The following is a 13,442-nucleotide window of genomic DNA, read 5'->3' on the forward strand; positions in this document are numbered from 1 at the left end:
CAGGCAGTAAAGAATCCACCTGCCAATGCAGGAGACATGGGTGCGATCCCTGGGTCGGGAAGATTACGTGGAGGAGGGCAGGGCAACCCACTCCAGTATTCTTGCTTGGAGAATCCGGTGGACAGAGGAGCCTGGCTGGCTATAGTCCATAGGGTCACAAAGAGTCAGATGTGACTGAAGCAACTTAGTACGGATGCACTTACTGCTATACAACAAAGTGACTCAGTTATACACACACACACATACATATACACGATCTGTTTCATATTCCTTTCCGTTATGGCTTATCACAGGATACTGAACGCAGTTTCCCGTGCTATCCAGGAGGACCTTGTTTATTCATTCTACATATGCCCATTTGCACGTGTCAGTCCCTCCATTCCCCTTTGGCTTGCCTGCTCCGCCTTTGTCTCCACATCTCCTCCCTTCCCTAGGTGGCAACCGTGTGAACCTGCTCCTTGGGACTCAGGGGAGGTCATGGGGGCTGAATGACGTCTATTTCCTACAAACAAGACACTAAAAGGGGACACAGAAAGGCTTTTGTGCCCAGGAGTCCTACAGGGTCTTGTCTGGTTTCAGACTCTGGGAAAAAATCAAACAGCATACTCTAGAGAGACAGAGATGTCGCATGTACTCTTCACTCTTTGCATTGCTCTTCGCAGAGGGTATTTTTATCCTCATTGTTCAGAAATGAGGAAACACTGTCCCTGTAACTCGGCTGGTGTCACCCACTTGGCTCACTGATTGGGGTCACTCACTTGGCTCACTCTCCTACTACTTTAAGAATTTTTCTATTCTCTTCTTGGGAAAAGTTCTTTCACACTTAAAAATCTATTGTTCCATGTGTCTTTTTGCTGGAAAAGTGCTTGGACTCCTCTTTAGCCTGACGTTGACTTGTTTTACATTCACACTTGACCACAACCTCATTCATAACTGCTTTGGTTAACTGCCATTCTTCATGTTCATTTGAATGGCTAATGTTCTTGCTCTTATTTTACATTCCTGCTCTTGCTAAGTTTCCTCTGAGCTACATTTATTATTTATTTCTTTATTACTATTATTATTATTTTGGCCATGCCACATGGCTTGTGGGATCTCAGTTCCCCGACCAGGGGTTGAACCCAGGCCCCAACAGCAAAACCGCTGAGTCCCAACCCCTAGGTTACCAGAGAACTCCATTATTTTCTAAGATCAATCTGATTTCTAATATCCATAGGTAGATTTGCGTTTCATCCACCTCATCGAGGTTAACATGTATGAAATTTCTGTCTTTCCTAATTTTTCTAGCTTCTGCCCATTTCCTGCTTTGAACATTAATTAAGAAACTCAGCAGAAACAGATTGTCTGCTAAACATAGCTTGAATCTCTTGAGACTGGAAATTAGGGAAAAGCTAATGTTGGGATACAGGATGAACTGTCTGAGGAACAGTTTCGGAATGAGTCAAAAGGCGCAAGTGGCTATAATTAGGTGGTATTCATGCAGAGCTTTAAAAGCAGAGCTCCAGGGATGCAGGCTGGTTTCATTCACAAGCATCTTTCGAGCATGTGACATACGCCTGGTGGCTATCTGTGCTGAGCGGGCAAGGGGCTCAGGGTGGGCCTCCCTGGAGGAGCTCGCAGCCTGTTATTCCTCATCTGTCAATTCTTCTTTTGTCCTTTAGTGGAAGAGTGGTCTAAAGAAGCAAGGACATAGGCCACACACCTGAAACCCGAGAAGGCTGAACCCGCTGTCTATAAACTCTACAGAAAGACTTCCCAGGCTAATCTGAAGTAGCATTTCCTAGTCGTCTTAGAATTAAATAAAGAATGGGCTAGTGGGTCTCAAAATATGGTTGTAAGTGCAGCAGTGGCATCACTTGCGATTCTGTTGGAGATGCACATTTTCTTTCTTTTTAATATTTATCATACTTATTTATTTGGCTGCACTGGGTCTTAAAGTTGAGTCTGGTGGGATCCAGTTCTCTGACCAGGAATGGAACCTCTGCCCCCTCCATTGGGAGCGCAGAGTTTTAGCCACTGGACCACCAGGGAAGTCCCAAGATGTGAATTTTCAAGTCCCACCCCAGAATGACAAAGTCAGGAAGTCTGCGGTCGGGGCCCTGCAGAGTCTAGAATCATCTGAAGGCAGGTGAGTTCAGTGCAAGTTAAAGATTGAGAACCTCCGCTCTAGGCAAAATCTCACACAGTTCCCTTTCTGCCTTCCTACTAAGGTCCCTGTTTGTTTCCTTTGATCTTCCACTCCGAAGGCCCTTCCACTCCCTTCTCCCAAGGCCTCCAGGTTCAAAGTGCAGGTTGCAGACCAGGGTGCTGATGTTCGTGGCGCTGGAGGGCTGAAGTCCAATAGCCCCTGCTCACCTGGGGAGGCGCACCAGGGCTGTGTCTGCCTACAGGGGACGCCTTGCTGTGACCCTTCCTCAGGATCAGGACCCCCCCTGGGCTTCTTCAGGATTTCACTACTAATTGTCCACAGTGAAGGTGAATAGAAGATCCAAATGATGATGTTAAATGCATTCATCTGTTCACCTTTTAACAGGTATTCAGTGACTACCCAGAAAGTCCTTCTGCCTGCAGAAGAGATAAAAGACAGGTGGGTGGGCTAGGAAGCTTAGAACCTACCTTGGTAGAAGAAATGAATATGAAAAAGACAGTGTGAGAAAGAGAGATCAATGTGACTTAAATACAAGTCCCCACATAAGGGGAAAGACCACAAGGAGAAAGAAGAGAGAAATCAATTCCAGGGATCTGGAGAGATTAGATGTGGCTGTTCAGAGCCAACAAGGACAGGACCACCCACAGTAATACCCACACCTCATCCACTGCGAGAATGTAGACCATTCTCAGCAATTGGACTGCCGGCGTTCCAGAAATGTTAACATTACTCTGAACTAGCAGCAGCAGTGCTCAGTGGCTAAGTCATGTCTGACTCTGCGCTTACTCTGAAGGGATGCACAGTGAAGGGCCCGAGAGGCACCCAGTGGAGGGACTTCAATCACATCGATGTAGCATTCAGTCTCCTTGGAAAGAAAAAGAAGAGGCTACAAGTTGACAAATGGTGGAAAAATAAAAAGGAACTGGTTACTGTTTGCACGATCTGTAGTCGTGTACAGAACATGATCAAAAGCGTCACGCTGGGCTTCTGTTACAAGATGAGGTCTGTGCGTGCTCACTTCCCCATCGATGTTGCTATTCAGGAGAATGGTTCTCTTGCTGAAATCTGAAAATTTCGGGGATGGAAAATACATCCACAGGGGTCAGATGAGCCTAGACATGGCTTATTCAGTCCCTCAAGCCCAGGAAGATGAGCTGAGTCTTGAAGGAAACCACACGGAACTTGTGTCAGATTCAGCAAGCCACAAGGATATCAGGAAATTTTTGGATGGTATCTATGTTTCTGAAAAAGGAACAGTTCAGCAGGCTGATGAATAAGCTCTGGGTGGTCCGGCTACAGAAACCACAAGATGCCAGATGATTCTTCGGACTCATTTGTGATATTTTAAAGATGCAATAAAAGCTCTTTTGATTTGGAAAAAAAAAACAATAATAATACCAGCAATAATCACCCTGGTTTTTTTTTCAATTCACTTGATAAAATTCACATAATGGACCATTCTAACCATTTAATACATACAATTCAGTGGTTTTTACTAGACTTACAAAGTTGTGCAACCATCACCACTATCTAATTCCAGAATGCTGTCAACACCATAAAAAGAAATCCCTTACCTGTTAGCAGCCACTCTCATTCCCCCAGTCCCTGGAAGCCTGTATCTACATTCTGCCTCTATGGATTTGTCCAGTCTGGAATTACTCTGTAAATGGAATCCTGCAACAGGTAGCCTTTTGTGTCTGGCTTATTTCACTTAGCATCATGTATCATGGATGTACTGAATGTCATATTTTAAAATGATTGATTCTATGTTATGTGATTTTGACTCAAATTTTTAAAGAGAAGTAAACAAAACAAAGTAGATACCTTTTGATGCCTTCGAATTGTGGTACTGGAGAAGACTCTTGAGAGTCCCTTGGACTGCAAGGATATTATACCAATCAATCCTAAAGGAAATCAATCCTGAACACTCATTGGAAGGACTGATGCTGATGCTCCAATATTTTGGCCACCTGATGCAAAGAGGCGACTCACTGGAAAAGCCCCTAATGCTGGGAAAGATTGAAGGCAAAAGGAAAAGAGGAAGGCAGAGGACGAGATGGTTAGATAGCATCACCGACTCAAGGGACATGAATTTGAGCAAACTCCAGGAGACAGTGAAGGACAGGGAAGCTTGGCATGCTGCAGTCCATGGGGTTGAAAGGAGTCAGACACTACCTAGTGACTGAACAACAACAACAACAGCCTTTTGACTCAGCAGCTCCACTTTAAGAATTCCTCCTATGTGTATACATGAACGTATGGAACATGATGTATGTTCAGGGCTGGTCACTGCAGCAGTGTTTGAAAGATCAGCTTATTAGAAACAACCGAGATGTCCAGCAGGGAACCAGTTAAATCAGAGATGGTGCAACCATGAGGCGGGACTTCCCAGGTGGCTCAGCGGTAAAAGAATCCGCTTGTCAATCGAGGAGTCCAAGGAGATGAGAGTCAGATCCCTGGGTCAGGAAGGTCCTCGAGAGGAAGAAATGGCAACCCATTTCAGTATCCTTGCCTGGAGAATCCCATGGACAGAGGAGCCTGGTGGGTTACGGTCCATGGGGTCGCAAAGAGTGGGGCACGAGTGAGCGCACACAGACAACCAGGAACCAGAAGAGCCATTAAATAAAAGAATGAAACTCTTTGGGTACTGCTAGGGGAAAGTATCCAAGTATCAAGGAAAAAATGCAAAATACAAAGCGGAGTCTATATGAGACTACCACTGATGTAAGAAAGGGAAAAAAGAATAAAGATCCCTTATAACGAGTTACCTACTTTATGTGGAGAGGAACTGGGGACAGAACAGTGGGAGGGAGGATTTCCACTCTGTTCTGTTTTTGTTATTTTTGAATTTTGAATCATGGGACTATGTTATCTATAGTCAGTGGATATTCAATTGTAACATGCGACTGCAAAGAAAAGATATCCATTGACAATTATTTAGTGTGTCCCAGCCCAGTTAAAGCTCAAGGCTGTCGTCCAGGCATGAGGTCCCAAATCACTAAATTCTCAGGACGGCTGGGGAGAGCGATCCTGGGGCAAGTCGCCTACACTCAAAAGCCGGGAACAGCTTAAAGCTGCAGGGAGGGTTGCTTAGCAACTAGAGTGAGGAGGCGGGCCCTACTGCGCACGCGTACATGTAGGACCGGAGGGCGCCGATAGGTCGTTTTGCGCACGCGCGGACTCCGGCCTCCGGGTGGTAGGGACCTGACGGTTGCTAGGGTGACAGGGATACAACATGGCGGCCGGATCCTAACGCTCTCCGTTTACGGACCACCACGGAGGTCCTAGTTCGGGACCCTGCCTCTAAGGAGTGGAGCCAGGGCCTATACTTTCTATCCCTTTCTTCTCCGTCCAGTATCGGCAAGGGGTTGTCGCCGGCTTCCGCACCCAGGATGAAGAGTTGAGTGGAGCCGCGAGGGGCGGGACCAGAGGGCGAGTGGCGGCGGGGGGGGGGCGGCTTCGCGAGGCACTCGGCGGGCGTGGGAGGTGGGCAGTGGGGACCTCGGTGGGCTGTCGGGGACCCGCGTTCCCGGGGGCAGCCGGAGGGGGCAGCCCGAGGGCTTCAGTGCTGGTCCGGCTGTGAGGGGTCTCAGAACGTCGACCCGAGTCCAGCTGAGGTTTATTTTGGTTCGAGGTTACATTAGAGTTTGGGGAGTTTTTCATTCTTTTAAATGGTGGGTTGAAAACATTTGGCAGTAATGTAGTGAGCGGTTACAATGTGGCTTCCTACCTTTTATTGTCATTGGTTTAGTAGACAATTGAGAGGAAAGCTGGGCTGTGTATTTTACTTTATTATTATTTTGGGATCAGGTAGTACTGTTTTTGTCAGAACTTCTTTACAGAAATTTTGGAAGAGGCTTTCAGTGAAAGAGCGTTGCTGGGAAGTTATGAACTGAGATAGTCATCCTTGAAAATGTGAGGGGTACCGTATTTATCTGTGCTTCAGTTTGTGGATTATGAACAATCCAAGTGTAATCAACTAGAATGGGCTGCTTTTTTATTTTTACAGCACTGTACAGGTATACTTGTCGTTTATGCTATGAACCTGAGGTCCAGAAAAATTCCAACCTGTTTTGCTGTGAAAAGATTAAATTATGTTGGGTGTAGTTATGATGTTAAATTTGCATTGTATCCTGATTGTCAATTGGTAATCGGTATACAGTATAAATTGTGTAACAAAGATGTTTAAAACAATTCATCTCATTCATCCTTTCCAAGACATTCTTATTTTCTTCATATAATTAATTTTTCCCTGCATTGGGTCTTCGTTGCTTCACGCAGGCTTTCTCTAGTTACATCATGTGGGGGCCACTCTCTGTTGTGCTGCCTGGGCGTATTGTGGCGGCTTCTGTTTTTCCCGAGCACAGGTTCCGGTGCACAGGCTTTGATGGTTGGAGCACTCCGGCTCAGTAATTGCGGCTCACGGGCTTTAGTTGCTCCCAGGCGAGTGAAATATTCCCTGACCAGGGATCGAACCCCTGTCCTCTACGTCGGCGGGAGGATTCTTACCCACTGTACCACCAGTGAAGTCCAAGAGGTTCTTATTTTCTTTTGTTAGATATTGTTTACGTGATTATCTTTTTCAGTAATGCACCCAAAGCAGTAGTTAGAATACAAGGTCTACAAAAGGCTTTATATTTTTATGTATAGTGTGGACTTATATCGGAGAAGGCAGTGGCACCCCACTCCAGTACTCTTGCCTGGAAAATCCCATGGATGGAAGAGCCTGGTAGGCTGCAGTCCATGGGGTCACGAAGAGTTGGACACGACTAAGGACTTCACTTTCACTTTTCACTTTCATGCATTGGAGAAGGAAATGGCAACCCACTCCAGTGTTCTTGCCTGGAGACGGGGGGAGCCTGGTGGGCTGCCGTCTCAGGTCGCACAGAGTCGGACACGACTGAAGCGACTTGGCAGCAGCAGCAGCAGCAGCAGCAGCAGTGGACTTATATACACGTATTTTTTTTACTGTGTTCCTTTTTTTTCCTTCCCAGCTATTCATTTTGAAATTTTTCGAATCTACAGAAAAGTTGTAAGAAGAGTACACTGAATATTCGTACACCCTTCACCTAGACGCTCCACTTGCCTCATTCGTGTGCTGTCTCACTGTGCTCTGGCATTTTCTGTCTCTCTCAATTATGTATTTATTTTCACTAAACCTTTTGAGAGTTAGTTGTAGACATCATTACATTTCACCATTAATAATTCAGCAAGTATCTGCTAAGAACAAGAACATTCTCCTACATAATCGCAGTAAATAGCATGCTGATACAATACTGTTATGTAGTATGCAGTCTATATCTCACATTTCCCCAGTTATCCCAATAATATCCATGATAGGTGTTTTTATTTTTTCCAGGATCCCAGTCAAAAATCACAAATGTTAGCATATATATACAGACACACACACACACACACACGATCTATATGTTAACATTTGCATTTTATGATTTGTATCTTTTAAACTTTTGTTTTTTAAAAACTACATATTTATTTGGCTTCACTGGGTCTTAGCTGCTGCATGCGGGATCTTCAGTGCGAAGTCTTGGTTGTGGCACATGGGATCTGGTTCTCTGAGCAGGGATCGAACCCAGAGCCCCTGCATTGGGAGCTCAGAGTCTTAGCTCCTAGGCCACCAGAGAAGACCCAAAGGGTGCAGTTTAAATTTTAAAATGTTATGTGTTTTTCAGGTATAATTGACCCACAACACTGCTGCTTCCAGCTGCACAGCATAGTTAGTGTTTCTACACATTACAAAATGATCGCCATTTTTATGAGTTTATGAACAATTTTTCATCTTTTTGTATTTTCATGATGTTTAGTAATTCAGGTCACCATTTTTCCCACAGTGCATGAACTAATTAATTTGGTACAGCCTTCTTTATTGAAGGATCTTGACCTTGTTTTTAGCGATTTGGTTTGAAGGACTTTCTCAAAGAGAGTGGGAATTAGAAGCTGAATCCTCTTTTAAACTCTAGTTGAGAGTTACACTTAGTGATTAACTTCCCCCTTAGTCGTGACTGGAGAAGGAAATGGCAACCCAGTCCAGAATTCTTGTTTGGAAAATCTTGTGGGTGAGAACCCTGGTGGAGTATAGTCCATAGGGTTGCAAGAGTCGGACTCACTGAGCGACTAAAACAACAGCATAGTTCTGATGCTTATCACCTGCCTTGATTAAGATTTTCAGAAGCAGTTTTAATAGATAGTTGGATTTGGGTGTGGCAGTTTTAGAATTGCACAAAAGGTGAATTTGAACTCCATTTTCATGCTTTAAATAAGGCTCAAGTTCCACTTAAACAGGCCTTGGTTTGGTAAAAATGAATAGACTCTTAATATGAAGAACTTATTTATCTTCCGCGTTCTATCTGCCTTTTTCATATAGCTATGTTATTTAAACTTTTTATAAAAATGTGTGTTTAGTTTTGGCTGTGCTGGGCCCCGTTGCTGTGTACGCACAGTCTTTCTCTAGTTGCGGCGAGTGGGGGCTGCTCTCTAGTTGCAGTTCACGGGCGTCTCATCGCAGTATCTTCTCGTTGCTGAGCATGGTGAGCATGGACCTAGGCTCGTGGGCTTAGTTACTCCAAGGCAAGTGGGATCTTTCCAGACCAGGAATCAAACTCGTATCTGCTGCACTGGTTGGCAGTTCCCAGCCACTGGCCGCCAGAGAAGTCCTGTTAATGTTTATAGTCCTCAGCATATAAGTCTTTCACTTTCTTGGTAGGATTTGTTTTTATTATTTTTTGACGTGTTTTAAAAGGGATTATTGTTTATATTCCTTTTCTGATATTTCGTTAATCTTGTATCTTCCTGCCTTGCTGAACTTAATCAGTTCTTGTAGTTTGGGTGTCTTTAGGGTTTTCTATATATAGTATCATGTCATCTGCATATAATGATAATTTTACCTCTTCCATTCCAGTCTGGCTATCTTTTATTTTTCTTGTCTGATTGCTGTGGCTAAATCTTCCAATACTATGTTAAATAAAAGTGGTGAGAGTGGGCATCCTTATCTTGTTCCAGATTTTAGTGGAAAGGCTGAGTCTTCATTTTTATTCAGTTCGGTTCAGTTCAGTCGCTCAGTCATGTCCAACTCTTTGCAACCCCATGGACTGTAGCATGCCTGGCTTCCCTGTCCATCACCAACTCTCAGAGCCAGCTCAAACTCATGTCCATTGAGTTGGTGATGCCATCCAACCATCTCATCCTCTGTCGGCCCCTTCCCTTCCCGCCTTTAGTCTTTACCAGGGTCTTTTTCAGTGGGTCAGTTCTTCACATCAGGTGGCCAAAGTATTGGAGCTTCAGCTTCACCATCTGCCCTTCCAATGAATATTCAGGACTGATTTCCTTTAGAATTGACCGGTTGGATCTCCTTGCAGTCCAAGGGACTCTCAAGAGTCTTCTCCAACACCACAGTTCAAAAGCATCAATTCTTCAGCGCTCAGCTTTCTTTATGGTCCACCTCTCACATCCATACATGACCACTGGAAAAACCTTAGCTTTAACTAGACGGACCTTTGTTGGCAAAGTAATGTCTCTGCTTTTTAATATGCTGTCTGGGTTGGTTACAGCTTTCCTTCAAGGAGCAAGCATCTTTTACTTTCATGGCTGCAGTCACCATCTGCAGTGATTTTGTAGCCCAGGAAAATAAAGTCTGTTACTCTTTCCATTGTTTCCCCGTTTATTTGCCATGAAGTGATGGGACAGGATGCCATGATCTTAGTTTTTTGAATGTTGAGTTTTAAGCCACCATTTTCACTCTCCTTTTTCACTTTCATCAAGAATCTTTTTAGTTCCTCTTCACTTCCTGCCATAAGGGTGGTGTCATCTGCATATCTGAGGTTATTGATATTTCTCCCGGCAGTCTGGATTCCAGCTTGTGCCTCATAATTTTTACTGGCTACATAATATTTCAGCTTGTGGATTCAATCCCTGACCAGGGAATGAAGGTCCAGCAAGCCATGTGGCCAAAAAAAACATGCAGAACTTTTCTTTCACCCCCAAAAGTTGTCTTGCGCTCCTTTGCAGTCACTCCCCTCCTCCACTTCTGGCTCCCAAGATCATTGATATGCTTTCTATTGCTAAAGTATTGCCTTTTCTAGAATTTCATATAAATGCAGTAAATATAAATATATGTGGTTTTCTGAATCTGTCTTCTTTGTTTAGAATGTTTTTTTTGGGTCCATGCATGTAGTGGCATCTTAGTGAAAGTGAAGTTGCTCAGTTGTGTCCGACTCTTTGCGACCCCATGGACTGTGGCCTACCAGGCTCCTCAGCCCATGGGATTCTCCTTAGTCTGGCCCTTTTCATCGCTGTATTCTAGCCCGTGAATATGCTACCATCGGTTTATTCATTTTTCAGTTAGTGAACGTTTGGATTGCTCCATTTTGTGGCTATTGTGAATAATGCTGCTGTGAACATTCATGTACAAGTCTCTGTGTGGACATATGTTTTCATTTCTCTAGATTCCTTGGAGTTGAATTGCTGGATTGGGCTGGAAGTGTGTATTTACTTTTATAAGAAACTTCCTGCTTTCTAAAGTGGCTATGCCATTTTTAATTTACCATCATCCATGTGTGAGAGATCCATTTATTCCACATCCTAGCCAACACTTGGTATTTTCAGTCTTTTAAATTGGAGCCATTCTAGTGAATGTGCTTTAACTTGAGTTTTAAGAGCTAGTCGTTGTCATTTTATTTGTTCAACAACTGTCTACGGTCTTCCCCAGTGGCTTGGTCGGTAAACAGTCCTCCTGCAGTGCAGGAGACGCAGGAGACCCAGGTTCGATCCCTGGGTCAGGAAGATCCCCTGGGGGAGGAAATGCCAGGAGAACCCCGTGGACAGAGCAGCCTGGCAGGCTACAGGCCAGGGGGTTGCAAAGAGACAGACACAACTGAGCACATTAGCACACCCAGCACTGTCGTGAAAGGCACAGGTTATGGCTCAGTGTAGACATGTCAGGGGGTATTGTGACTGGAGTGCCTGGTGGACCGCCTGGAGCAGAAGGCCTGGAAGGATCCAATTAGGGAAGAGCAAGCACGACTTTGGTCGCCACTTGTGAAGGTCACGCTGCTTACCGCTGCAGTCTGTGGCGCTGTCCCTTATACCGAAGAGTGGGCTCTATATCATGGGCTTCCCTGGTGGCTCAGACGGTAAAGAATCTGCCTGCTAAGCAGGAGAGCTGGGTTCAATCCCTGGGTCAGGAAGATCCCCTGAAGAGGGAAATGGCAACCCACTCCAGTATTCATGCCCAGAGAGTTCCATGGACAGAGGAGCCTCGCGGACTACAGTCCATGGGGTTGCGAAGAGTCAGACACGACTAACACTTTCACATGTTCATATCATTGGCAGTGGGGTTCCCAAGCTCTGCCTTTCTCATGGGCATTGTCAGCTGAGCCATTACTTTGGAAAGGGTCTTTTACCATGGTCACCGCTCTTACGAGTACATTTGTGTGGCCTCTGCATCTCCTGGACAGCGTTCTGCTCATGGGAGACAGCAGTGGCAGTGTGGTTGGGAAATTCTTCTGGGGTCAGACTCCCTGTGTGTGCAGCCTGCTGCCTTATTGGTGTGACGCTGGGCAGAATACCTAAACTCTCGGTGCCACAACTCCTCATTTGTAAGATGGGCTAATGAGGTACCTGTTGCATGGGGTTGTTGAGATGATTAAGTGAAAAGTGGTACCTGAGGCTTAGCGTTCAGATCTTGGTGTTTGATAAATATCTTTTTCTGAAAGAAGGAACCAGGACTCCTTGGCCAAGTGGCAATCCTAGGACTGAAACAGAAATATACAAGATTTTGTAGTGCCAGAAAGTAAGAAAGTCCTGAGAAAACAGATAATGTAAACCTAGACAGACAAACCTTGTGGATGGGGGCATGTCAGAGGGACTGGGGAGCCAACAGAAAGAGCTCCTAAAGGCCAGGGGGGCATGTCAGAGGGACCAGGGAGCCAACGGAAAGAGCTCCTAAAGGCCAGAGCAGGAACTGTTTGAATCAAGACACTAAAGTAGCATTAGATTATCCCAGAATATAAAATAAATATCCATGGATTCCTGCTAATATTAATGAAAAAACATTCTGAAAGACAGTTTGATGGAGGACTATGAAGGTAGTTTAAGGAGCATCCTTCCAGTCATTTATCCTCCCTACCCTCCTGATCTCTCTGTTGTTTATATGGATGGTCTGACCTGGGAAAGGAAGTGACCTATGAGACAGGCGAGCGCTCTCATTGTGATCTGAAATACCCAGTATTTAAACACAGATGAATAAAAAAGGATTGGTTGCCAGTTAGTCAGTAGTCATAATTCTGTGATTCAGCTGTCGAAGTTCCTCCTGCAGTGTGTGTCTGGAGGACTGTAGGAATCCTGGATTGGGGGCATGTGACATGGCATTTCTTCTTTGATTCATTTGTTGAGGAGGATGTACAGGGCATGAAGGAGGCTAGTAGACTTTGCCTTTAAGAGGCTTACGGCCTTATGGAGAGAGGTGCAGAGTGGACACAAACAGGTCTGTGGCAGAGGACAGGGTGCCCACAGAAGGAGGAAAGGCGTCTGCTCTGAGGCTTACCTACCAGGTTGGTCCTGGGAGATTAGAATCTACAGCATCGCATATTCAGTTTTGGACACTAAGCATCCATTTATTTGGTCTTTAATATTATCTAAACAGGAGTGTGCCTCTCTTTTAAGTAAAGGACCTAAAACTGGGGGCTGGGGAACACACTCTGTCCCCGAGCTGCGGGACTGTGTCTTCCTGACCTCTGTGTCCTCCACGCGTCGCCCAGCACCGGATGTGTAGCTGGTGCCCGTGGGCCGCAGTGATGTCCACGGTCATGTAGTCACACCGCCAGGGGTGTTTAATTCATTTAGGCTGAAGTGCGGTGTGCACTGGGCTTCCAGGTGGCCCTAGTGGTAAAAACAAAAAACCCGGCTGCCAGTGCGGGAGATGGAAGAGACATGGGTTCGATCCCTGAGTTGGGAAGATCCCCTGGAGGGGGGAGTGGCAACCTACTCCAGTATTCTTGACTGGAGAATCCCACGGACAGGCGGGCTACAGCCCATAGGGTCATAGAGAGCTGGACACAACTGAATCAATGTAGCATGCACACATAGCAGAAATGGTGTTGGGGGCGGTGTGGGTCCCAAGACCACCCCTAGACTTGCTCAGAGAACTCACAGGATTCAGGTTACACTTTTGCTCACAGCTGTGATGTCCTCAGTGAAAGGATGCAGAGCAGCGAAGGAGAAAGTGACGCGGGGCAAAGCCTAGAGGAAACGAGACACAAGCTCCCGAGTCCTCTCCTCG

At 45.4% G+C, this 13,442-nt stretch overlaps 1 protein-coding gene and 1 pseudogene across 1 annotated transcript in view; both read left to right on the forward strand.

The window, feature by feature from the left end:
* The first annotated feature begins 2,824 nt into the window (after positions 1 to 2,824).
* LOC104996942 lies at positions 2,825 to 3,426 on the forward strand (annotated as a pseudogene).
* Positions 3,427 to 5,378: 1,952 nt separating this feature from the next.
* The window catches only part of MOK (MOK protein kinase), a 44,337-nt gene continuing 36,273 nt past the window's right edge, over positions 5,379 to 13,442 (forward strand). Inside the window, exon 1 of the mRNA XM_010851416.1 lies at positions 5,379 to 5,548. Coding sequence (XP_010849718.1) covers positions 5,542 to 5,548 — 7 coding nt within the window. The 5' untranslated portion in view covers positions 5,379 to 5,541. The remainder of the gene's footprint in view (positions 5,549 to 13,442) is intronic.

The sequence above is a fragment of the Bison bison genome, unplaced genomic scaffold (genome assembly GCF_000754665.1).
Source record: "Bison bison bison isolate TAMUID 2011002044 unplaced genomic scaffold, Bison_UMD1.0 scf7180017864302, whole genome shotgun sequence".
NCBI lineage: Eukaryota > Metazoa > Chordata > Mammalia > Artiodactyla > Bovidae > Bison > Bison bison.